At 39.3% G+C, this 26946-nt stretch overlaps 1 protein-coding gene across 1 annotated transcript in view; it reads left to right on the forward strand.

Annotated features, from left to right (window-relative positions):
• Positions 1-26946, forward strand: part of REPS1 (RALBP1 associated Eps domain containing 1) — a 1538969-nt gene that overhangs the window by 1383671 nt on the left and 128352 nt on the right. The window contains exon 14 of the mRNA XM_044068024.1: positions 11973-12134. Coding sequence (XP_043923959.1) covers positions 11973-12134 — 162 coding nt within the window. The remainder of the gene's footprint in view (positions 1-11972; positions 12135-26946) is intronic.

A 26946-nucleotide genomic window follows, 5' to 3' on the forward strand; every position in this document is an offset into this window, starting at 1 on the left:
GCAGATGATACAGTTTTATACCTGAAATGGGCATCTCAGTGTTATGGAACATTCTGAGACGGTTTCGAGTATTTTCGGAATTCAAAATTAATGAAAGTAAAAAATAAAGGCAATAGTTGTAAACTATGTACCCTCACACACATTGGTTCACCAATATCCATATTTATGGGGAGATAACATGAAGTACTTAGTATAGATTAAAAGTGAGTCTTCTGGCAGCTAAGGGTATGTGGGAAGAGACCAAACAAAATCTTATACAAAAACTGAGAAATTGGAAGCTCTGTTTTATGGATATGGATAGCAAGATACAAGCAGTTAAAATCTTTTTAGTCCATTTAGTTTTATACAGAGGTCAGGCATATTTTTTTCAACCAAAAGAGAAGTTGTGGATAGCAATTAATAGAGAGCTGAAGGATTTTATCTAGGAAGAGAAGATGGCAAGAGTCAAATGGGTTAAGATGATTCTTCCAGTAAAACAAGGTGGCTTGCTACTATCTGATTTGAAAGGGTATTTCAGAGCTACACAGTTGAGGCTCCTATATATAGCACAAGCAGAAAGCTATAATTCAGAGTGGAAAGGGTTGATGACAGAACAGTGGGAAAGCTCAAGAAATAAGCAGAGACTGGGATTTCGGATGCATGTCCTTAAGGAGAATAACAATAACCATACAGAATACTTATGAAACTATTCATAAAGTAGCAGAAAGTGTTATAAGAATTAAGCCAATGAGGAAATAGAGAAAGGAAATTCTGCTCACACGGATGACTGCAGTTAGGGATACAGACAATAGGACAAAGGGATCTGGAATTTATTGGAGAAAATTGGCAAAGGAACCAAGGTATTGGGAGCAAATAATTAGAGAAGGAAAGGTAATAGAATGGGAAAAAGCCCAAACTTTATTTGGATTGTAGGCAAGAGATTGCCTTCCCTATCAAATATTGATATCAGAGTATAGGCAGAGAGAAAAAAGTAGGTGAATCCTAAGCAAAAGACTAGCACTAGTCGAGTTTTTAGTAGAATCTAGAACAGAAGCTGCTGTTAAAAAAGAGATAGAGTATATAAGATATTGCATGATAGCTATATGAATCTATCAAAGGAGGTTACAGAGGATTGGGAAGAGAAAGTGGATAAGCAATTCACAAAGAAACAGTGGGGTATAATATGTATGTCTCCCAAATATGCAACAAGTCTAGAAGGTTTAGAATCTTTGCTTGGAAGTGTTTGCATAGATAATTTTATACCCCAAGTAGACGCCAAAGAATTGTTCCTCATTAGACAGCACATGTTGGAGGTGTGATGGGGGAGAAAGAGGTAATTGAGAACATATTTTCTGAGACTGTAATGAGTTGGCAGACTTTAAAATTTCCCTGCAGACTACTCTATCAGAAATACTGGGTGAGCAAATTGATATTACTAAGGAAATTATTTTTTGAGCTAAGATACAGATTCGGAATTGCTTAGACAATTGGAAATCCAAGTCTAAACCAACTGTACTAGAAGTAGTGAATGTAGTAACAGAGGTAAAATAGCTGGAAATGGAATATTTAGAAACGGCTAGGATCAAATTACATAGATAAATGGGAACAGTGGGGAACGATACATGCGGAGTAAAATATTGGAGGTGAAATGAGGTTTAAAAGAAGGAAGAGTGAATGAGATGTGTAATGTTTGACTAACAGTTACTGGATAGATTATATCTGATGTATAACGTTTGCAGCTAAAAATTTCAGTATGGTTTGTTTTCATTTGTATAAATGTATGATTGCCTATGTCATAAGTGATAATTTAATAAAGATCTTTCTTGTTTTAAAAATAAACAGTACCTCAGTTATTGTATCTGTGTTACTGTACTAAAGGGTTAGGTAGGGTCCAAAACCAAGTAATGGCATGGGGAAGAGATTGAAGGCAGCCAGGTAAGGGTGTTTAGTTGCAGAAAAGAGCTCTGCAGTTTGATGTAGGGTAAGTAAAGACATTTAGTGTGAAAGATGGCACTAATAGGCAATTATTAGAGTAGGCTTGATATGTACACTAATAGGCAATTATTAGAGTTGGCGTGATAGGTATGGGGGTGTGGGCATGGCACTTGAGGGTCGGTATTATGAGATGAATGAAAGGTATGTTGAACAAAAGGGTATAGTAGGTGTTACTAAAGGGAGGTGTAGGGAGTAAATAACCTTTAGAAGAGTCTGTAATGGTGATGGTTGACTCTTACAAAAGCTTTTAGAAATCATGTGAATTTAAACTGAAGAGTGCAGCGGGCCATTCCAGGACTGACTTTACTCAGGGTTGCAAAGATGTGAGGGTGGGTTGCAGAGGACAGTCTTGTGAATCCCCTCTGTAATGTAATAAATACAAAAGGATTGTCCGGTGTTCACTGAATCCTCCTCTTGTGGGGGGCTTCACCCCTCCACACCCCCCTTGCTAATTATAAATATCAACTCTATGATTGCACTACAGTGGGGAAAGAGCAGGTTTATTTTATCCCTATGTTAACGATAAGTAGGTACTACATTCCATTTCCTTTATGTTGGCCAACTATGACCATTCATTGAAATTTACTATCACTTAGCCTTTCAAGGACAGGAAGTTTTGATGGTCTGTGTACGATGAATGTCCTTTCAGTCATTAAACATAGACCCCCTTGACACACCGTTCACATAAGCAATATCTCACTTAAATATGCAGGTTAATAATCCATATACAACTGTATGTGTGATATCCCTTTTACTAAAAGCAAAGATGTATATTGCAGTACATTACTTACATTAGTTTAGTAGATCTGTTTCTACTGCTATCCTGTGTCAAGTGATGTACCTTTAATATTTTGAACCAAAACAATTCAACCTCATTTATGAAAAGTGCATGTTTGGCATTTAGACACTGCATACAATCACTATAACAAGCTGTCTTTCAATGAATCTTTCGAACTTTATAGATTTTTGTACCATAGATTGGTATAGAATTGTTCCTCTGAGCAGCTTGATAATCTTATACAATTCATTTGGAGTCAGGATCATGCACTAAAAAATATTCTTGGCTTAACTGAATTAGCAAGCATCAAAAACCTTTTCTGTTTGAGAAGGTGGTGTTCAGACCTCAAGCTACGTTACTTATCATTCATTTGATTTCTGACTCTTGGGCTGTTGAACTTCCATAGCATGTGGTTGCTTAAGCATGTTTCTTCTGTATAGTTGTATGTTAAAACCTTGGACCATTTATGATTGAGGATGCTCTGTAAAACAGTCATAGTGTCTGGAAGTGAGTTTTCCTTTGACATGCCAATATCAAGACTCGTGCTTAACTCTGCCCCCCCCCCCCCTTCCTTTTTTAATTAAAAGATGTTCGGATAATCCATTTGCTATGGCTTACCTGTAACATTTACTGTCAGTCACTAGAAAGAAAAATGAGAAGGGTAGTTAAAGTTTTAAACATCTGGCCAGTTGTGTTGAGGAGAGACCAGCATATTGTAGTGGTGCATTTCTGTACTTGCAATTTGGGGAAAATTTGAAGATTTCAAGTTGTCATACTTTCTCTTGTGGTTTTTAACAGTTGGTCCATTCATTCCACTGACTCCTGAGGATACCCAGGACAGGAAGTGCAGTGTATGAACTCTCCATTCATTCACAAAGTTGTAAAACTCTTGACTTACAAGTTTTGAGATCTGTACTTGATATTGCTTTCTCAGGCATTCTGTGTCTGGCAATGGTAGTTTTTAGCACTTCAGCAAAATTTGACTTATTTAGCCCACTGCACATCATCTAGAAGTCTCAAGTAGTCGCATGCACACAAAAGGAAATGGGCGTATTTGTTTTGGAGCGGGTCACCTCTCACTGTCATCCAAGATCATTTCATCTCGTTTTTGATTTTGATTTCTAAATGTCAGACTTCACATTTTGCTCCTTTGTCTTTTGTCTTTCAAATTTTGAATCCCTTTTTAAAATATTGCAAAATTTTTCCTTGCATTTGGTCTTGCCTGAGTGACTTGTAGATTTTACTTAATATGATTTCTTAGTCCTAAATTAAGGAGTTTCTTGCCTTTGAATAATAAGCATTAAATACAAAAATGATTATGTCCATGTGGAAATGATGTAACATCAGTCTGGCCTTCCTGATATGATATAGCAAATGTAGCCCAGGATCTTCTAACTTCTCAGCCAACATAGATTATTGAGAAACAATCCACAGGACTTTCAGATCTTTGTTAAATAAATCTTCCTTGCCCTCTCTGTTGTACTTGGTGTCAGCTGTATGCATTTATTTGCCAGGTTTATACTGAATTTGTAGAGTATATTTTGCTACAATATTGAAGTCTTGAATGTGCTTTTAAGTCTTTCTTGAATATTCTCTGAAGCGTTTTTAGGGTCTGATTGTACAGGGACTCTTACAGTAGATCTAAACATGGAAATGTTGTCATCCAGAATATATGGCTGACATCTGAACATCAGTTAGAGCTCTTTACCCGCAAGCTGTTTGTGTGCCTGCAGTAACACTCTACCAGGACTCTCCTAGCTAGCAACTTTCTGGTAGGTACCAAAACCATGCTTCCTTGGTGGTTCTGTAAAATCTAACAAGTTGGAGAAAATTTTCAAAAGCTAATATACCATTCTGAATGACTGCATTAGAAATGATTTATGGTGAAACATTGGCATGTTTGCATTAGCTTTGACTTAGTTATGATTAGCTATGCTCTTCTGAAGTTAATACATGAGTCCTGTCCCTGAGAGAATTTATACTGATCTGTCATTACACTTGTTTGGCTTCAAGCTTTGTTTTTATTTATTTATTTATTTATTTTATTTTACATTTGTTGACCAGGCTAGTCCAACTGAATACATGTCCATTTTCAGTAGAGGCCCGGGGAGATAAGCTCCAGTTCAGCTAAGTGGATTACAAAATAATAACAGTCATAAAAAATAATGAATTACAAGAAGGTAGGCTATAACAATATACAAGAAGGTACCCGATAACAATATACTAACAAAAACATTTTACATCCGTAACTGAGTACAAGATATGTTTGCAGTGTTACAAGTGAATAACAGTATTTACAGGTGTAAAACAAAGGATATTTCACACAGTAGAAAGCTTAATATTAATCATAGAGAAAGCTAGCAAGCAATTTCATGTTGAGTGAGTAAGCTGAGAACACATGATTTTAGGTAACTTTCACATTCTGCAGTCCATGTGTAAAAGTAGCAAATATCTACATGGTGGGTAGTTTTCAAGTTCTACAGTCCAGGGGAGACAGAAGCATGTATATACAAGGTAGAGGAGATTTTTGAGGGTTTATACTCCAGTATAGATTTCCAGAGAGACTAGGCTAGTAATAGCATTCAATAAGCTAGTGGCCCGACTAACTGAGGTCAGTAGAGTAGTATGGCCAGAGGCCTAAAAAGATAGTGAATAAGTGCATGGAACAAAGGAGGTTATTAATCATTGTTAGAGCATGGACAAAGCCATTGAGTTTTAAGGAATGTTTTTAGTTGCATCTTGTAAAGTGTTGTTGAAGAAAGAGATGGTAGTTCACTGGGAAGTCTGTTCCAAATGTTTCCCACAGAGTTTGAGAAAAAGACAGTCACCTGATCTATTATTGGCTTTATGGGTGGCCACTAATAATTTGTTAGCTGAGCGTAGAGTTATGAGATTTTTGTAGGGGGTAATAAGGCTGCTGAGTATTGGAGTATACTGGGATGGTGCAAAATCTTTTGGGTGATAGTAAGTTGCTAAAGCTGATTTTGCAGTTCCAGCCATCCTAGCTGTTTGAGATTTAGACAATGGTGGGTTCTAAATGGGGAGCCAGTGGCAAATCTGGCAATGTTACAATAGGAGATTGACAGTTTGTTCAGGTAACCTTTGGATAGATCGGTATAAATGGGGGAGGCATATAGGAGGGTAGAGATAAGATGTGTGTGGGCGATGGTAGTTCTGGCTAAAGGAGTAAGGAAAGGTTTAATCCTGCACAGGGAACCTAGTTTTCTGTTAACTGATTTAATGGTTAAGTTAATGTGTGAATCAAAGTTCAGATTGTGGTCAGTTGTTACACCTAAGAGTTTAGTGGTCACATTGGGTGCTATGAGAGTGCCATTATTGGATGTAACTGTGAAATTTATAGGGGAGGATTTCTGTGAGGGAGTGAACAATAGTAATTTAGTTTTTTTAGGGTTTAGAAGGAGACAGCGTTGAAGGAACCAGCTTTCTACTAAGTTGAATACTTTTTGGGTGTTGTGCTGGAGTTCAGCAGAAGAGGCAGCGCTACAGATTAATGTGGAATCATCTGCATATTATATGGCTCTCAGACAGATCCCATAAATTAAGAGTAGCGGGATCTATGTCCGAATCCAGACTAGTAACGAGTGATGTGCCTCAGGGCTCTGTCCTGGGGCCCCTCCTGTTTGATATATACTTCTCAGAAGTACAGGCAAGCACGGAAGGGCTGTGGCTGCCTAAGTTTGTGGACGACTGCAAACTGGGTGCTATAATAGAGTCTCCGGCCGACATGGAGATCCTCCAGAAGGGCCTAAATGAGACTGATACATGTTGTCAAAGCCATGGTCTCAAGCTAAATGCAAAAAAATGCTTAGTAATCCCCTTTGGAAAAAACAGAGTACCTGCAAACTACAACATAGGAGGTAATCCCCTGAAATCTGAAGAAGAAATAAGGGATCTAGGGACCCAAGTAGATAGTCAGCTTTCCTTTGATAACCATGTTGCCAAAGTGGTTAGAAAATACTTCTATGTCACCCATCTGATCACAAAAGGGTTCGCATCAAGATCTAAGGATGTAATGATGCCCCTCTACTCTTCCCTCATCAGACCAATTAGTGAGTACGATGCACCAATTGGAATGTACCTGGAGAGACCACAAAGGTACCTAACCAAGAGGATTTCTGGCCTCAGACAGTTGCCCTATGCAGCACGATTGAAAAAGCTAAGACTGTTTCCTGTTGCATACCGCTTTCTCAGAGGCGATCTCTGTCTAACATACAGAGCCATGTCCAAAGCAGAATTGTTGAACATGCTCCATCTTAGCAAAACCAAATCTACTCGAGCTACACGCTCTAGGGATATAAACCTCAACACAACAATGAATAGAACATGCTGGAGGGATAGATTCCCTTCGCAGAGTCTTCCCTTACTATGGAACAGGGTCCCGATCTACATAAGACAGAGCCCCTCAGGTATTGAGCTGGTAGCAGGTCAGCTGAGGGTGTACAAGGTTTAAGTTTTTGAAGTAGGATATAGATAAGAGATGTTGGAACTGGTTGGAACTGAAATGTAGGATGTAATCTAGTTGGGGAGGAAGGCAAAATTGAGCTAACTGGTGGTAGGACATTAGGTAGAGGTTGGACAGTTTCAGTAAAGTTGTTGAAAGCATCAGCAATCTGGTTGGGTGAGTTATGAGGGAAACCAGAAGGGGTAGGTGTCTTGGTTTGTCCTGGGTATAGAAGTCTATTAATACCTGACCAGAAACTTTGTGGGTTCTGTTGATGGCTTTGCTGGAGATTAAAGTAGATGTTTTTGTCAAGCAATATTGATTTTTTAGTGATATTTCTTAGTTGTTTAAGGTTTTGATGATCAGTTGGGTTTTTAGTAGTTCTCCATTTGGCCCAGATTTTTTTTCTTTGTAAAGTTTTAAGCCTAGTCCCTTTTGTGAGCCAAGGAGCAGCCTTGCTCCTGGTTCTGACAGTGCGAGTGGGGGCATGGTATTCTAGGATTTGCAAGAATTTAGAATTAAAGTATGACACTGCATTGTCGAGAGGGAGGTGTTTTAGGGGTAACCAATCACAAGCTTTAAGTTCTTCTTGGAAGGTTTCTAGGTTACAATTTTTATTGTTTCAGGTAGTTCTAAAGGTTTGGTTGGGAATAAAAGTCTGTTGTCAAATAATATAAGAAAGTGAGTGGTCACTAATATCATTAGGAAGGATACCCGCTTTATATGAGTGGTGATGGTTATTTACTAATATCCATTCTAAGGTGCTTTGTTTTTTACTAGGTTTATGGATTCTGTTGAGGTTGGTGATTGTTTGGGAAAAGCCATATAGGTTTATATGGGAAGATGGGTTGTCAGACATACAGCTGTTCCAGTCAATATTAAAATCATCGAGCAGTATAGTTTCTTGTGGGAAGGATAGAGAGAACCATCAGAGGGTATTTTAAAGGATTGTAATATTATTGCCTGGAGGTATGTAGGAGCAAATTATATATATGGATTTATTGGCATTAATTTGAAGCTTAGAAATAAGGATTTCGACATTACGAGGTGAGGGTAATTGAACATCTAGTGAAGGAACTTGTAACTCAGATTTATACAGTATTGCCACACCTCCGCCCTTTTTGGTAGTACTGTCTACTCTCAAAATATTGTAACCGGGTGGGGTGATTCCATTGTCTTGCATTACTGGTTTGAGCCATGTCTCTGTTAGACAAAGAATGTCAAAAGAATGTATGGCTAACGGTGCATGAAGTTGGCTAATTTTATTGTTTAGACTATGTATATTGAGTTGAGCTATGAGGAGCGAATTGGGGGTGCTAGTGGGGGTGTGAGGGGTGGGAGGTTGTAATAGTTTAGGCTGTGTGGTGATCATGTTTGGGCCTGGGTTTGGATGGATATCACCATGTATTAGAAGGTGGTGTTGAAGACTATGTGTACGTTTTGGGAATTCACAGAAAATGGTATGATTTTTACTTACTTGGGAATAATTAATATGGGTTGTTCTATGATACTTTGGTAAAAGATAGGTGGAAGAGGATGTTATGTTAATGTGGTTTTACGAGACTATCTGAGTTAGAGGTGTTTGTTTTAAGGGATGTTGAAATTCCCTTTGTTACCTTAATCTGTGTAGCAGCTATACCAGGTAAACATTCTGTGCCTGCTTGGTAGACCCAAAACTAGAAAAATACCAGTTTAGTCCTTTAGTTGTGTTCAGCTACAGCTGTCCAGTATACTGCTGGAGTTGAAGATGTTCCATTTAATAACCTTATAAATCTTTATGCAGAAGTGTATTTCACTGTACAAAGGCTAGATGAAACTGTTTCCTAACTTGCCAGAAACCTTGTCTAGCATCAAGAACAGAGAGAACTTGTTTGCCATAACTTCCTTAGTTTCCTGAAGTGAATGTTTCTTTTTGATCCATTTGTTTAAGGCCTTGATACTCTGTGCATATTCCGAAGTTGCCTTAATTCACAAATACCTCCATGCCATTTGCTCATTTAGTGAATTCTGTTTCCGTAGCAGTGACATGCATAGCCTCTGTGTGTTTCACTTCTTGCACAGTTCTGCCCCAGAACACAACCGGAATTCTTTCCAGACCTTGAATTGTTGGTATTGTCTCCGAAGATATCTTAAGCAAACCAGAATGCGTCTGTAAAATGTACTTTGCAAGACACACTTAGAGAAATACATTTCTCAACTTGCACTGAGGTACACATCATAGGTATGCTTCATTTGCTAGTCACACAAGCATTCCTTTTTGATAGGTTCATACATAAGTGTTAGGCTAACTGCTCTAGCATGTCATTTTAAGTCAAGCAAGTCTCCCTTCAGTGGTGAGAATCAAACCCTGTACCGTGTGTCCTGGGTAAACACCTTAACCATTATGCCAACCCCCCACCTCAGAATATTTTTGACAACATATTTCTTTATGTTGACACTGTGCTGAATCCACTGATCTGGCCACGATCATAGAAGCTGATGGGCACATTAATCAAAAACAGGAAGCCCAAAGTGAATATCACTGACCATCATTGTGGCCATGGATGTATCAGTAGAAATTGCTGAAAACAATCTTGGCTGCCTTTCGAATAGGTAGTACCTGTGGGTGCATTCATTGATTTGGAGCAACATCTCCTATGTGAAGGAGTAAACTTCCCTTTTAAAAAGTGTACATAGTTATATGTACTTGCCATGAGTTAAAGGTGGTTGGGGGCCTGGGGGTTAAACTTGTATTTAGCTTTTTTTTTTTCTTGAATCTTTTTATGACTTGAAATGCCTGGGGGTAATATATCATTGGTTCAGAGATTAGACAAATTAACTAAATACAAATCAGCCTGCCAGATATTGGTGCGAGTATGTAAACTGCAAGCTGAAAATGTATATATTCAGAAGAACTGCCATGTACATATGTGAAAGTAATAGCTTTTATGAAATTGGCTGCTTTATCAACATTAACATGGAATATAAATGGCCTAGCTAGTATAGGTAAAAAAAACAGAGTATTAAGTTACATTGAGAAGTGTAGTATGCAAATAGCAGTATGACAAGAAATGGCTGATAGAAATGAGCATGTGAATTTGGAAAAAAAAAAAAAGAATTCAAGATGGACATTAGTATAGTGTTAGAGCCATAGGAAATGAGATTAATAAAATTGATTGAGAGGAGGAAAAAAGACAATAATGGTAGATTTGTGGTAGTAAGGGGTTATTGGCAGAGAAGGAGGAATATTACTCTATGGTATATTTATATTTTGTCCAAAATTACTGTTAATCTTTTTGGAACAAATGAGCTTTCTGTAGGAAATATTTAATGGAAGGGACTGAAACCTGATTTGCAGTAGTAAGGATGTATCGGGGGACATGGGAGAACATAATGAGTATAGATTTCTGAAGAAGTATATGCAAGTATTTGGTATGGAAAATCTAAATTTAGTAGTAGGAATTCAAAAACAGTTTACATAGTCTTCCCCACAGTACAGTAATTGGGTTAGATTGGATATAAATTATATGTTTCAGGAGCATGTGATTTTAAATAAAAACTATAATAAAGATTCATGTAAATGATGTAAAATTAAGCACTGGTGGTTTCCTACTTGTACATTTAAGTGGGGAATTAAAGGAGTAGGTAGTAACTAGATTTCTTACTTGCGTATTATCGCAGCCGCATTTTTGTGGCAGCTGCAAGTACACTTTAGAACATGAACATGATGGATGCTGGAGAGAAAGCATGTTAAGAAAGCATACTTGCACACTTTCTCTCTAGCATATATCATGTTCAAATGTCTATACTGCTTAACCGTTTAATCGTGAAATAATTATTTAAAGTAAATGACTGTCAACAATGTAATTAAAGTTTTTTTAATCCTTTCTCCCAAAAATAAGAACAAACATAGAATGGACCACTAGTTTAGATATGTTTTAAAGAAATAATATATCCATTATTTTTATCATTTCATCTGTTGTGGAGGTCTCAGCAAAAGAGTTTCACACTTACAAACCAAGCTCAGAAATGCAACAATTAGCATCTAATACACTTTTGCTGTTATTGGTACTGTTTTGTTCTATCTAGTATTTCATTTAAGTGTGTTTTCCAGCACAGTTTATATATTGTTTAGTAAAGTTCTTATGATATCCAGCAGACTGTTTTATCTGTCTTAGAGCATATGTGAGACTCTTAAGAGAATGTAGTATTTAGGTACGTCTAATTAGGGTCATCCAGTGACTCTTCATTTCCCCATTCATGTTTATTGATCAATTTATAGACCGCTATTACACAAGTTTTCTAGGACATTGTGAATGATTTTGTTTTCTCATTTCCCCATTCATATTCACTGATCATTTTATAGGCTGCTTCGGCATAAACCGTCTAAGACATTCTGAAGGATTTTGCTTTCATTTGTAAGAGTGGCTCACCTGATTGCCTTTCTCTGGTTTCCTTCTCCAAGGTTATGGTTTTGGCGTGCTTTTACTATGTGAGATCTAAAGAGATGGTCCAACGTTTCCTTGATGGACCATTAGTTACAGCAGTAGTAGTGGCAACAACTACCCTCAACCTGGTTGTTTCTTTGCAGAGAACTCTTGAAAATGAACATTATGCTGCCGCAGTGTTATAGCAGTTCTGTTTAACCTGCTGACAGAATTTCTTCCTGATCACTCTTCTTGTATGTTAGTTTTTATATAACTGTTTACTTACAGCACAACACATTTAAAATTAAGGTCTGAAAACAGTTTCACATTATTTTCCTTTCTGGTTTTATAGGTTGAAAAGCCCTCTGAACCTGCTGGCCCTGTCAGAGCTGCAAAAGGTGATGTGCGAGTAGAAGAGAAGACAGCAGTAGTAACAACTACAAGCACTACTGCTCATTCTACTGTTACCAGTTCTGTTTCTGCTGTCACTGCTGCTGCTGTTACAGTAAATACAGTAAGTGAAAATAGAACTTACCTTATATTTATGTTGTACTGTAAAGTTGTACAACTGTCAAAAGTGCTGTAGAGAACAGTTTAGTATGTTTTTTTTTTCTTTTATTTTGGTTAAAAAAATATTATGCCATACGTATATAGTAAACATTTTCCATTTCCCTTAAATATTGAAACCATCACATGCTGACCTACAAATGTTGGGTATTTACAACTCGTTTCGTTTTTTTTTTTTTTTTCTCTCTCTCAAATGAAACTGTCTTACTATCCAAGCATTCATTGATTGAGTTACAGATTGATTGAGTCAGGTATTTACTTAATTTGTGAAAGATGCTGAACATAACTTTTTTTTTTTTTTAATATCGAGAGGCCCATGGCCTTTTCTGTTGAGGAAGACTTGCTAGTCAGTGTAGTTTGTGTATTTTTCTTACTGTAAAGTGAACGTTTTTCCAGGTCATATTGTGCTAGAATTCTTTTTTTCATTTTTTTTTGTTGTACCACTATGGCAGCTGGTTACTGTACAGTGCTTGAAGGAACTGAATTGGTGGGCCTGACTGGAATGGAGTGGGGCTACTATTCTTATCTGTCCAGATTTTAACAGGATGTCCACATTTTTATATCATATTTTGATCTGTTGTGGTTTTCTGGCAAATCACTGAGGAGTGAAGTCACTAAATAATGGCAGACCTATGAGTTTCAGACTTTGTAGCCTTCAGAAAAATGCATGCTAACATAAATCCTGTTGTTTTTATCAGATAATTTTATAAGATCAATATTTAAAATCCATCCCTATTTTAGGCCTTTGTTCCCCCATAATTTTAGGCTTTGTCAAGTGGCTGAAGAGGTATTAGGGCTTCACTTTGACAGATCAGCAACAATTTTCTTGTGAATATTCAGCAGTTGTAGCCAGCCTTTTTCATCCACAATTTGCCTCAGTGCCCGCTCATTATAGACACTTTGACTATGTACACCTCGGGTGTCTGAGAACATTCAACAGTGCTGACCTTATGTGAAATTGCTTTTTAGATAAGACTTCATGGTAACCACCTGCTGCACTCTGATCCCCCCCATACTCTCTAAGTTTACTGCTTTCCCCCAGGCATCCTGGCTTCCTCACTCCATCTAGGCAAGTTATATCTTATTTTCCTTTTAGCACACCCAAACTGATCAAACTGTGCACAGTAATAGCTGTAGAAGCAGAAACTGAATTAAATCATGAGGTCCTAGATATAGCTGTTCTGAGATGCATGTCAAGAGTTTTAGTAAACCTCTTGATCCTGTGATTACCTGAACTAAAATAATAAGAAATGGAAAAAGTCTTATTCTTCCTTTTTCATGTTTAAAGGAAGAAATAGGATATTTCCAAAGTGTAAAGTTCAAAACTGACCAAATAGTATTTCCCAATAAACCAACGACGAGTGCTTGTGAGAATACATGAATCATATCTGGGAATATTGCCTACCTCCCTAATTTCAGCACCCCAAAAAAGATATTTACTTTTTGAGTGTACATCTGGTGTGATATTGGGAAGAAAATGGAAGAACTGTCTATCTTCACTTATTTCAAGTTATTCCTGTCTCACTGTACACATTGCCTGCTGTCACTCCTACCCCAAAAGACAGCCATCTTCCATGTACTCTTTTTCTAGCTTTATGGCTTCTGAATGCCCATGACTTCTTATGTTTTAAGTCTTTATGGATTCATTCAAGCCATTAAAGTCAAACCCCACTAGATGTAAATATGCATGTTTTGGCTGCCTTATGAACTTGTCAGTACAGCATAGGTGGACTGTTTGGCTATTCTTCAGAAACACGAGGTCTTTAAACACAGTTGATGTCTATAACCATTAAGGTGTCTGCAAAATATTAGCTTGGCTAACTTTTTCTTGTAATGTTTAGTAACTGTTTTTTGGGTGTCAACTTTTTACTGTTCAGTTTGGAAACCTGTTTTCTCTGATACCCTTCAATATTAGCCTCAAAACAGGCTTTGTGAGAGATAAATGGAGGGACAGCATCAGTCATTTCGTTGCACAGAGCTGAGGCATCTTAACGGCCTTGGATAGTTATAGACCCGTGAGTCTTGCAAGTGATAAAGGAAAAAGAGGGCAACCCTCCTTGATTGATCTGTTCAGACAAAACTTGCTGGAAAGGAGCTGTCCTGTCATAATTCTTGACACTGATCCTTTATCTACCATCCTGATTAACCACATTAGCCTGTCAAGGAATGCAAATGCTACTATTGCCCTAATCATAAAATCCCAGCTGACTGTATTGAATGCTTTCTCTGCATCAGCAGTAGCAGCATTTTCTTGCATTCTAGTTTCTTTTTGAATCATCATTCTGTTAATGTTGTCAAATGTTTGTTTTGGTCCCACAAAAACACTAATCCGTATTTATTTATTTTGGCAAAACCTTTGCAATTCTGTTAACTATAATAGGACTAACACAGTTATGGTTTAAATTTGAAATGGGGCTATATGAAGCTAGATGTGAATAGTCTTTACCCTCTTTGGGTAATGGCATTTACTACAGCTTTCTTCTAGGATGCTGATACACCCTCCCTCCTTTTTTTAAATACTATTATACAAAACCTTCCAGATTTTTATCACTTTTTCCCCTCCCAGTATCCAAAAATTCAGCAGAAATACTGTTAAGATGGCTGTTAATTGTTGAGCCTTGTATTGTACCTTTGGCATAATTATATCTTCCTTAATATTGCCATTTTTGCTTTTTTTTTCATTTTCATGTTTCCCACTCACTGCCTATCCCTTCTAAAGTTACTTCTATCTTCAGTAATATCTCTTGAATAATTTCCACTACCAGTTCCTTTCTTTTTAACAGGTAGGAAAACGCAAGGAGTGTCTTACCTTTATAAAACTTAATTAACCTGCATCTTTATTTTAGTTTTTATTGATCTGAAATAGTTATTGGATGTCTGTCAAAGCTTTCAGTTGAGTGCATATGTTCCTGTTGAATTTAATTTATATGCATTCTAGCTCTGTTATTGTACCTTGGAAAATATGGAAATTCTGTGTTCTTGCTACTGAAGTCACATCTTCCATACCAAATATTATCATGTGTTTTTCAGAAGTCTACCCTCTGTTTTTGTATTTTCCATTCAAGTTTCTTTCATACATCCTCACCGTTGCAAATCAAGTTCCAGCCCTCACCCATAAATAATAATCACTGCTAAAAGCTTATTTGTCCCAAAATTTGCTTAAGAGGTATTAGGTGGTTCTCTGTCTCCCACTGCCATTCTGTGGTTCAGGTTCAGTGAATTCCTAATTTATGCAGTCATCCTTTGTGCTTTTTCCTCAAGCATTTACTTTAAGAACAGTGACAAAGGTTTCACTGGCAAAGTTGTTGTGTGGACTGTGGTATTGTCAGAAGAGTGAGAAACAGAGGTCCCTTTTGCTTTGCTTTGCTAGCTCACTCTTTGTTGAATAAAGTTTCATCTCCTCCTTAGCCTGTTCTGCATCATGAATCGTCTTTGATCGTCCATAAAAAAATGTTATAAACATATCTGGATATAGAAGCTTTAAACTCAAACCTGCCTCTCAGTATTAACCATTTGCTGGGATAAACTTGCTTTGCTTCTGCCATGGAGTATAGTAAATGATCATTTCTCAAAAATACTCTGCTGTTGCTAATTTATTTTATAGTTTGTCCCTTCTGTCACACTTTTTTCAGAAGCAACTCTTTCTGCTGGGATGATTGTATTTTTACTAATGTAGGTATTGCTTACTTATGGCTATATTTGGCGCTACAGACAGTATGCCTCTCAGCTGATAAATTCTGGTGTGAGATGCCTGTCCCATTGCTTATTTGTAATTTTATAAAATTAATCCAGTCTGTTCTTTCTAGTTTCTCTAGCAGAGCAGAACATTTCTGTTTTTTTTCTATGTTCTCTATTACCTCACTCAAGACAGACTTTTCTTTATCTGAATAACTAGTTAAGGCTTCTATTTTTCCAGCCTTTTATTTGACTTTATGTATTCCTTCAGTGTGAGACAATTGTTTGAGGTCATTGGCTGACTGAGGTCACCTGGACTACAGCTTAGACTAAGCACCTCATTGGTTCTTTTGAGATTTCTTTCTTAAAAGCTGTCTCAGGTTTCAACTTTGTTACCTAAGAAGTTCAGTTGTGAGTGTTCTGCCATTTCACACTGAGTTAATCGAAGGAAAGGACACTGAGCAAACTCGGAGCTATAATATTTAACATTAAGTATCCTGTTTTTTTGTTTATTTTGTTCTTTATTTCTTTGTTATTTATAGCACTTTGTGTACTGTTCTAGCTAGTTTCACTGTGTGTGAGGTATTAACTAGAAATTGTCCACTTTTATTAAGCATCTGTTGGGTTGTTTGTTTCTGATAACTTGTTCCAGTTGGCCTCTTTTTTCTAGATGCTCCTTTAGCTGTTTAAAACTTTCATTTAAAGGCTCACTGCTGCTTTTCAGCTGTGAGAAACATGTCTGCAGTTTGTTTCTAAGTAGTGGGGATATTTGTAGCATTTCCATATTCAGGCTTGTATTTGGGCCTAGTGTTTGTGGAGGCTGTGTGTCTGAGCACATATTCAGGGACATCTTGGTTTAGCCAAAGCCATCAGGCATTTCAGTGAGAGAGAATTGTTTGAGGTCATTGACTGGCTGAGGTCACCTGGACTACAGCTTAAACTAAGCACCTCATTGGTTCTTTTGAGATTTCTTTCTTAAAAGCTGTTTCAGGTTTCAACTTTCTGTTACCTAAAAAGTTCAGTTGTAAGTGTTCTGCCATTTCACACTGAGCTAATCGAAGGAAGGACACTGAGCAAACTTGGAGCTATAATATATAACATTAAGTATCCTGTTTTTTGTTTATTTTGTTCTTTATTTCTTTATTTATAGCACTCTGTGTACTGTGTATTTTTCTAGTTAGTTTCACTGTGTGTGAGGTATTAACTGGAAATTGTCCACTTTTATTAAGCATCTTTTGGGTTGTTTCTTTCTGATAACTTTTTGCAGTTCAACTCTTTTTTTTTCTAGAGGCTCCTTTAGCTGTTTAAAACTTTCATATAAAGACTCACTGCTGCTTTTTAGCTGTGAGAAACATTTCTGCAGTTTGTTTCCCACCCTTCCTCCCTGTTGGTATAGTGTTTTTATAGTTGGTGGCTTTGCAGTTGCCCGCCCCTAGTGTAAATTTGATCTGGGACCCTCCTCCCAGTCTAGTGTCATTACATCATTCTACCCAGTACAGGGAGAACATTTGAGAAGGCCAGTCAGCTTAGTTTCTGCTACTCCTTTCTCTCTTTCCACTAAAAAAAAAAAAAAAAAAAAAAGCTGGTTTCCTGCCTTTCCTGTGGGTAGTCTAGCCTGGATAGAGATTTGCTGTGTCCAGGACTATTTGTAGGCTTCTAGGGCCCAAGCCTTTCTGTGTTGGAGGGAAGCCTTCTAGCTTAATTTTGTTTCTTAGAACTAGCCAGTTTTTTGTTTCAGCACTTGTTCAGAACTTATTGTAAGCACTAAATAAGCTACAAATTACTACAGCACTCAACTTTCCACACTGTCTAGAGGAAAACAGTTTCTAGCACTTAACAAATAAGCACCTATCCAGGCATGTCTAAGGGGCAGCCCCCGGTGTTTTCTCCTGTCTACCTGATGAATCTGGGCATCTTGGGGCAATGCAGTAATTGCCTCATGTACACAGACAACCCTTTCCTCCTGCCACCCAACACTACAACCTGTGATTGATGCACTTACATAGCCAAACTGGAAGCAAAGCTCTCTTCACCCAAGACTGGACTAGGCAGTCAAGAGGAGAAGGTAAACACTTGCACCACACCACACTCAGCACGTAGTCCCTCAAAACCTACACCACCAAAACACACACATAGAAACACAAAACACACACCTACATTCGCGGAGGCTCTCAGTAAAATTCTGCCCAAGCAACAGGGACCTCCAAAGCAGAAACACAAGCAACCTCCACCCCCCCCCAACACAACCCAAATGACACATAGCCCACAAACTCAGTGTGCCACTCAACCACAGCCCATAAGGCACAACAACGTACCCAACACTCTAGTCATAGGTGACTCTATAGTCAGACACACTGATGTTCCACTCACCAGGCTTAACAAGGAGAAAGTTACTGTCAGCTGCCTGTCGGGTGCCAGGATCCACCACATAACGCATGCACTCGGGTCACTCCACAACAAGTACAAATATGACTCTGTCATTGTCCATGTTGGTGTGAATGACCTGAGACGTACCTCCTTGGACTACATGAAAAGGGACATGAAGGAGCTGTTTGATCTTGTAGCCCAGGCAGGTATGACCCTAGCCCTGAGTAGCATCCTGCCATCACCCAGAATGATACCACAGTACAAGGACAAAATGATTGACTTCAACAATTGGCTAAGCTTCTGGTGTCATTCTAAGGGGATCCAGTATCTGCCTGGGATGATATGATTGACAAGCCACGATGCTTTGCCAGAGATGGCCTGCACCTGTCGCCCCTGGGATTCCGGATACTGGCTAAGGCTCTAGCCACCCCTATAGTGCCTTTTTTAGGCAAGGTTCAAATGACAAATTCACCACTCTAACAGGTACAGGCAAGAAGAATCTGAGGGTATTGCTACTTAATGCTGGAAGTCTAAACCTCAAAATGCACTCTCTCGAGGCACTCCTTAAAATGGAGAACATGGACATCTGTGCAGTGACAGACCTGGTTCAAGGCTCCAGAGAGTTCCCCAGCATTACCAGGCTATAATTCATACCACACCTTTCGGCCACCTAACCTGGACCGAAACACTAAAGGCGGAGGCGTGTCCATATTCATTAAGGATATCCACACCTCCAGGCTAGTTGTTCAGCATAATGCATCAGAGATTATCCAAGTGCAACTAACTCTGGGCAAGACCGCAATCCAAATTGTAGCTTGCTACACACCCCCCACCATGCCCCAGGTTTCCCACTCCTCATTTCTTAATACACTGGAAAATATTAGGGTACAACCTAACACCCTAATAATGGGCGATTTCAACTACCCTACCATTAACTGGGAAAACTACTCGTGTACCAACTCTTGTGCTCAATGTTTTCTGGAATTCATAAATTCCAGTGCCATGGATCAACTTATCCACACCCCCACCAGGGGCAGCAGTATCCTAGACCTGGTTATTACCAACATGGGCAACCTGTGCTCCACACCAGAGGTCAATTCCTCGTTGGTCAGATCCGACCATAAGCTAATCACCCTAGACATCCACATCCCTCCCCCAGTCCCCATTAGGGAAACCACAGTAAAAAATTTCTCCAAAGCCAACTTCACGCTTCTTAAGACAGAAGTGGCAAACTTCACAACACCCATGCTGATGGACAATAGAGATATGACTGCAGAATCCTACACAAATGCACTTTATAAGCACTTACATGAGTGCATGGATCGTGCAATCCCTAACAGAACCAAGATGCTATCCTCCAAAAAAAGGAAGCCAATCTGGTGGTCCCCTGCCATAAACAAACTCTACAACAGAAGAAAGAAACTGTTGCAAAAAAGAGAAAATCCCATGATTGGAGAAACTCCCTGGTCAGCTTCAGTAAGAAGCTGAGATCCCTCATAAAATCCTCCAAAGCTAGTTATGAAAACAAAATCGCCACTGACTCTAAAGACAACCACAAAGCATTCTATAGCTATGTCAAGAATCTCAATGGCAACATTCAGATCTGCTCTGAGTTACAGCACAATGGCACTAAATATACAGAACCAACGGATATTGTCATCATCCTGGCAGATAGGTTCAGTGCTAACTTTACCCCTCTGTCATCCCCTAAAGGGCCCATCTCTATACCAGAAGAATGCAAAGTTCCTGTAATCACGGCTGCACAGGTAAAAAACACACTCTCCAAAGCCAAGAACACAGCATCCATGGGAACTGACGACATCCCAGGCTGAGTTCTACTACAGAACGAACTGGCACCCCACCTAAGTACCATGTTCAATCATAGCGTCACCTCAGGCTATTTGCCCACTGAATGACGCACAGCGACAGTTATCCCACTCCACAAAGGGGGAGCCATCACAGACCCCGGAAACTACCGCCCTATTAGCCTAACGAGCCTGGTCTGCAAGGCTATGGAGCATGTCATCATTGAACTTATAAACAATGACATTGGTAATCTCCAAACTCAGGACCCCACCCAGTTCGGGTTTGTAAAAGGCAGATCATGTCTCCTAAACCTGGTGGACTTCTTTGAAGCAGTCACCAAAGCCGTAGATGAGGGTAAGGTGGTTCACACAGCCTATCTAGATCTCGCTAAGGCTTTTAACACCATCCCCCACTCTGGAATTATACATAAACTTACTAAACTAGGTATAAATCCCTATGTCACAAGATGGGTTGCCAACTGGCTCACTGACAGAACCCACACTGTGAAAGTAGCAGAGTCCAAATCCAGCTTCAGACCAGTGACAAGTGGAGTACCACAGAGTTCAGTCCTGGGTCCTCTCCTGTTTGGTATCTACTTCTCTGACGTACAGGCCAACACAGAAGGTCTTTGGCTAACGAAGTTCGCAGATGACTGCAAACTAGGAGCCATAATCAAAACTCCAAAAGATGTGGACATCCTACAAAAGGGCCTTGCTGAGACAGATGCCTGGTGTCAAAGCCATGGCCTCAAGCTCAGTGCCAAAAAGTGCATTGTCATTCCTTTTGGTAAAAACTCAGTACCCATGAACTATCACGTAGGTGGTAGTCTAACACCGAAAGTGTGATGACCTTGGGACACAGGTGGATAGTAGTCTCTCCTTTGATAATCTCATTGCCACAGTAGTCAGGAAATCCTTCTATGTGGCATACCTCCTCACAAAAGGTTTCTCATCCCGGAAAAAAGAGTTCATTGTTCCCCTCTACTCATCACTCATTAGACCCATTATAGAGTACAATGCCCCTTTTGGTATGTACCTCACAAGACATCTACAACAACTGGAAAGGCCACAGAAATACCTCACAAAGAGGATTACCGGCCTCAAAGAGATGCCTTATGCAAAAAACTGCAGCATTACTCCGTTGCATATCGCCTTCTCAGAGGCAATCTCTGCCTAACACACAAAGCTATATCAAACCCAGAGCTTTTAGACATGCTCCACTTAAAGAAATCCCAATCCCTACGAGCTACACGCTCTAGGGACCTAAACCTTGTCACCACAATAAACAGAACATGCTGGAGGGATAGATTCCTGTCCCAGAGACTTCCCATACTCTGGAACAAACTTCCTATCTATATCAAACAAAGCTCTTCATTAGCACTGTTCAAGAAATACCTTGATGATTGGATGGGAGATAGGAAATTCACCCCGGGGAACACTTCTGTGGCTCTGCTCGACAGTGGCACAGGAAAATAATTTTCTTGGGTGGCGAAAGCCAGGGTACCTTTGGCTAGGCTTATATAGGCCCTAGGGCCAATAGCTTAGTACCTACCTATGAACCTATTAACTTATTTTGAAAATCTTTGAATACATTTGCTTTAATTTTTCATACAAATTACTGGATGCCATCTCCTGCACCAAAACTGAGACTTCAGCTGTTTTTGCTGAACAGCTAACTACAAGATTTCTTCCCACTCTGAGTTGCTTCTTCTCTTGTTGATTTTCTCTTATTTTCTTCACATTTTTTCTTTGCTGGTATACAGGCAGTGTAGTTACTGGCCAGTAACTGAATTTTACCCAAATGGCAAGCTTTTACTGGCTTTGTTAAAAACAAGTTTTAGTTTTCACACTATTAAGAGTGCTGTAACCATGCAGTTAATCGGTGAACAGCCGTCTTGGAAGTCCCCCAGCATGGCATAAGAGTGAAACCTAAAGTTCAGGCATTGTGTCTCCCTCTCAATAATAAACTGGTGGAAGCCAAACTGAGAAGTGGGTTCTCACCTTAACATGATATTTCCGGCTTCAGATTTAGGCCTGGAGATCAACTGGCTTCATCACTCCACTGCATTCCCACCCCCTGAGGGAGTCCGCTGTTTGCCTGTCAGGGTTGTGGCATTTCCAGTGTTCATGCCCTCACTCAGTCATGTTGGATGTTGAAACTTTTTTTAATGGATAATGTATAATTCAGGTGTTGAAGAGCACAGTGTGGCAGTTACCTGTGATGCTGATTCTAGTCCCAGGGCTGGTTTCTTCGATAATGGGGCCACCCTTGTTATGCACCTCCCCTTTACACATCAGTGGCAGTTGAGTGTATAGGTTTACCTGCTTCCATATAGATGAGTATAAGTATTTAGTAGATTATGTTCAAAAGACTGTAAGAAATGATGAGCCTTCATCACTCAGTTCCACTTTTCATGATTCCAGGTCACTAAAGTGTTCCTTAGAGTGCTCATGTCTCCTGTGTCCATTTCCTGGAAAGCAGTTGACAGCAGATTGTGACTGCCTAAGACAGAACCATGCCCCCCCAAACCTACAGTTAAGGATGACATTTTTGTGATTTGTAAGTACCCTCATTGTAGACCTTACTCACAAAGACTGACTATATTGGTCACCCTTGGGTACGGTTATGTTCTTTTTAAAATTCCTAAGGCAAAATCCTCTGCCTACTCAACATTCAGATTCAGTTTCAAGATTATTAGGGTGCTTGGGTCCAAGTAACATTACAGTAAAGAATAAAAGAACTTATTATAAATGCACTGATCTATATAGTTCTAAACAACTGCAGCCCTTCTTTACCATTCTTCAGGAAACATTGTACAAGGCTATGGGTAAATGGTGATTCAATTTTTCAGCAACATTTGCTTTACTAGCTATTAATCATATGTAGCATTCATCTTATTTCCAGATTTTTTTTCTGGTTGAGCATCTCTCTGTCAGTGATTTGGATAAACTGGAAGTGGGTGAAGTAGATTTATCTGTTTTAACTGTAGGTGACATTGTCTTGGCATCTGTGGACATGTGTAGAGCTATGATTAACAATATAATTTAGTTTGACATTTTGCTTTATTTTTAAATGATAGAAAGTATAAAGTAAAACGTACCATCCCACCTTCAAGAGAATTTAGATATATTTTTTCATTAGTACACTAATTGTACTAGCAAAACAATTTAACCTGAGGCATTCACAAATGAATGAAAATTCCAACCCTCATCCCCTCCTGCATGCAGTGATATCCCATAGCTAGCCAGTCATCCTGTTAGTTTGTGTTATAAACTCTTGAAATTAGTTGTTCAGAGAAGCCAGTTATAGTGCACCTGGACATCTCCTAGTAATTTGAGTAGTAGTGATCTCCAGTAGGCACAGACTTCAGAGATGGTTTTCTCCTTCAGGCTTGAATAAAATAGAAAAGTGCTGGCACAATGCCAGCTGTACTGGCAGGAAATATAACAATACACATTGCCTGCAGTTTTTTATTGTAGCAGTTTGGAAGGGGAAAACACTTGTATAAGAGCATCATGTTAAAATACATGTGATCATTCTATCTTTTGTTTTGCTCTTACTTTTGTATTATGTTGAGAGATGCAAAAGTTAGGATGGGAAATGGTGAGGCAGATGGAAAGCTAAGAATCACTTGATCACTCACTTTGTATGTGATGCTACTAATATTACGCAATACTGTGTTATATATGCACTGTGGTAAATAGTTATTGTGGAGCTTTGTATGTAATACTATGAAATGTTACACAAGTATTCTTTATGTTGTTGTTTGTGCTTCTGTTATAATATCTTGAGGAGCTTTTCTTTCCATCACTGTGGCTTGATAGAGAGGAGAGTGCATTTGCATGAAAACAGAAAGTTAAAACACATTACTGGGACCACTATATTTTTCAGTTTAATTCTGGACAAACAAGCTATATATGAGTAGGAGATGGAAAGGCAAACTATGAAGGAAATTCTCAGCTAAATGATCATGCTAGGCAGTAATTATTATGGCCTGACAGGAAGAGAATGGTGTGCCTGAAAGGAAGAGAATAGTGTCCATACATGATAGCAGAAAATTTAAATACTGTACTGTGACCATTTTTCATTTTGCTCACAGTCAAATCCTAAACCATTAAGACAAAACTTCTTTTCACTCCTAAGGTGTCGTACCAGATGCAAAACTAACTTTCAGATCATCTCTGCAGATACCACAAATATTTATGTAGCCTTCAGTACAAAATTAATGGTTATAGTAGGTGACATCATGACATTCAACCTTCCATATACATTAAGCAGTAACCAAAAAAAAAAAAAAAAAAACATCAGAAGTTACGTCTGCTATATAGAGTCGAACAATATCTGACTTAAGGCAGACAGATAACCTGCTGTGTGCACTTCTGTGCACCTCTTCTATTTTCAGCAACCACCAGTGCATTCTGATAGCTTAACTTGAGCAGTACTTTAATAGCCAAATTTGCTTCCAACAAGCTGTTTTCCACACATCACTTTATTGCCCTCAGGCACCTGAACTGGGTTGAGCTATCTCACATCATCTACTCTTTCAGTTTGCACACACATTAGTATTTCACCATAAAAATTACCCTGCCTTAAGCAGTGTACTAAAACTCCACTCCTCCAATTGAGCTCTTTCCACTCTGCTGACAGGCATCTCTTCTAAATACTACCTCTCCTATGTACACACATTTGTCAAGTGACTTCCTGTGCTGTCTCATTTTTTTGTTGTCATCTTTATGGCAAAATCCATTTATTATCTCACTTAATGTGCTACGTAACTACACCCAGTGCTGATGTTGTTGCAAAATATACTTTTTTCTGTAGTTATCTGCTTTGTACATCCTCACTTTGTATGAAATGCTGTTGATGTTACCTGAGCATCCTGTATGTTGTATAAGTGCTACTACAAATACTTCTCATAGAGCTTTATATGTAATGCTGCTAAATGTTGCCCAAAATTATGTACATTGTATATGCAATCCTGTTAAGTTCTTGTTGAGTTTTTCTCCCCAGTCCTCCACTAAAAAGGAGCTTGTTTGCCCAGTTGGACTTTCCCAGTAAATAATTGGAAGAAATTAATAGCTGCCATTACCCAAAGAGGGTAAAGACTAATTCGCATCCAGCTTCATATAGCCCCGTTTCAAATTTAAATCACAACTGTGTTAGTCCTATTCTAGGTAACAGAATTGCAAAGGTTTTGCCAAAATAAATAAATAGGTATTAGTGTTTTTGTGGGACCGAAGCAAACATTTGACAACATTAACAGAATGATGATTCAAAATGAAACCAGAATGTAAGAAAATGCTGCTATTGTTGATGTAGAGAAAGCATTCAATACAGTCAACTGGGATTTTATGATTAGGGCAATGGCAGCATTTGCATTCCTTGACAGGATAATGTGGTTAATCAGGTATATAATAATAATATATAATGGCATATAAAGGATCAGTGTCAAGAATTACGGCAGGACAGTTACTTTCCAGCAAGTTTTGTCTGAACAGAAGAATCAAGGAGGGGGTTGCCCTCTTTTTCCTTTATCACTTGCAAGATTCGAGGGTCTATAACTACCCAAGGCCTTTAAGATGCCTCAGCTCTGTGCAAAGACATGACTGATGCTGTCCCTCCATTCATCTCTCACAAAGCCTGTTTTGTTTTCTGAAACTACAGTGGTACTTAAAAAGTCTTTGGTGCCAGCATTCTCCGGATGTGGAAACCATCATACCTTGTCTAAGGACAGAGTTTCTTTGCATTTTCAGGACCTGGAAACCATCATACCTATCATATGTTGTCTAAGGACAGAGATATCCTTCAAGGATGCATCTGCAGTCCTAACATATGGGTTGTCCTGCCTCAGGCAGCCCTTCGGTCGGCCGGATTCCAAAGTCTGGGTCTGGCCTCGGCTGATGTCGCACTTCACCTGACGTCATAGCTGCTGTGAATTGGGTATAAAGGCATCAGCCGACGCCATTTTCCTCAGTCTTTCTTGCCGCGTGGTGCCCGAAGCAGAAGCTGTTCGCAAGTGCCGGTCGGTCAGATCCAGAGATTTCTACTACCGAAGACTTCTAAAAAGCTAAGTACCCCGTTGGGGACTCTTTCTTGCCTCAGCCGATGTCAGAAAAAGTAAATAATTGTTTAACTTGTGGGAAACAAATACCTCATAAGGATTTCCACTCTTACTGCCTTCCTTGCTTAGGCCCAGACCAAGACGTATCAGCTTGTCTAGCCTTTGCTTCCTTCAACCGACGGACACTTAGACGTCGGTCGGAGTTTGCAGAGGAGTTTTTTGGTCCCGCTTTTGCTTACAAAATGCCGTCGGAGACTCCGACTTCACAATTAGCTAAAAAGCGTAAGGAAAAGGACAGACACTCACGGCCCGCGGTTTCGGCCGAAACCACGGTTAAGCCAATTGCGAGTGTCTCGGTTTCGGCTGAAACCGAGTCCTCGGTTCTTCCTTCGGCCGAAAGCATGCCTCCGATAGCCGAGGCCTCACACAGCATGGCTGAATCTGCTACTGAAATAACCCCTGCTGTAGCAGCCACCCAGGATTTATCAGATACTATTCCTTTAGACATATCTACTCCTGCACGTGGAGCTGCTAGGCCCCCTGCATCTATGTCTATCAAGGCTTTTTCTAGGGCTAAAGCAGCTAAATCTTCTAAGGCCTTGCCTGCTAAAACCCCCTCACACAGGCCTACCTCTAGTTCCCAAATGCTCAGCCTGGCTGAGGATCTCATTTCTTTGATCAGGGGATCCCAACCTCACCCAGACAGGGCCTCTCAACCCCCTCCAGAGAAGAGGCCTAGAGCAGAGTCCCCGGATCCTGTTTCTACAGACTATTCCTCGGATGATTCAGAAAACACAGATCCTCCAGAAGGCCCATATTCTCCTTATGAGGATTCTGATGCAGAAGACTC

Source organism: Protopterus annectens, chromosome 1.part0 (assembly GCF_019279795.1).
Source record: "Protopterus annectens isolate FY-2018-M chromosome 1.part0, PAN1.0, whole genome shotgun sequence".
NCBI lineage: Eukaryota > Metazoa > Chordata > Ceratodontiformes > Protopteridae > Protopterus > Protopterus annectens.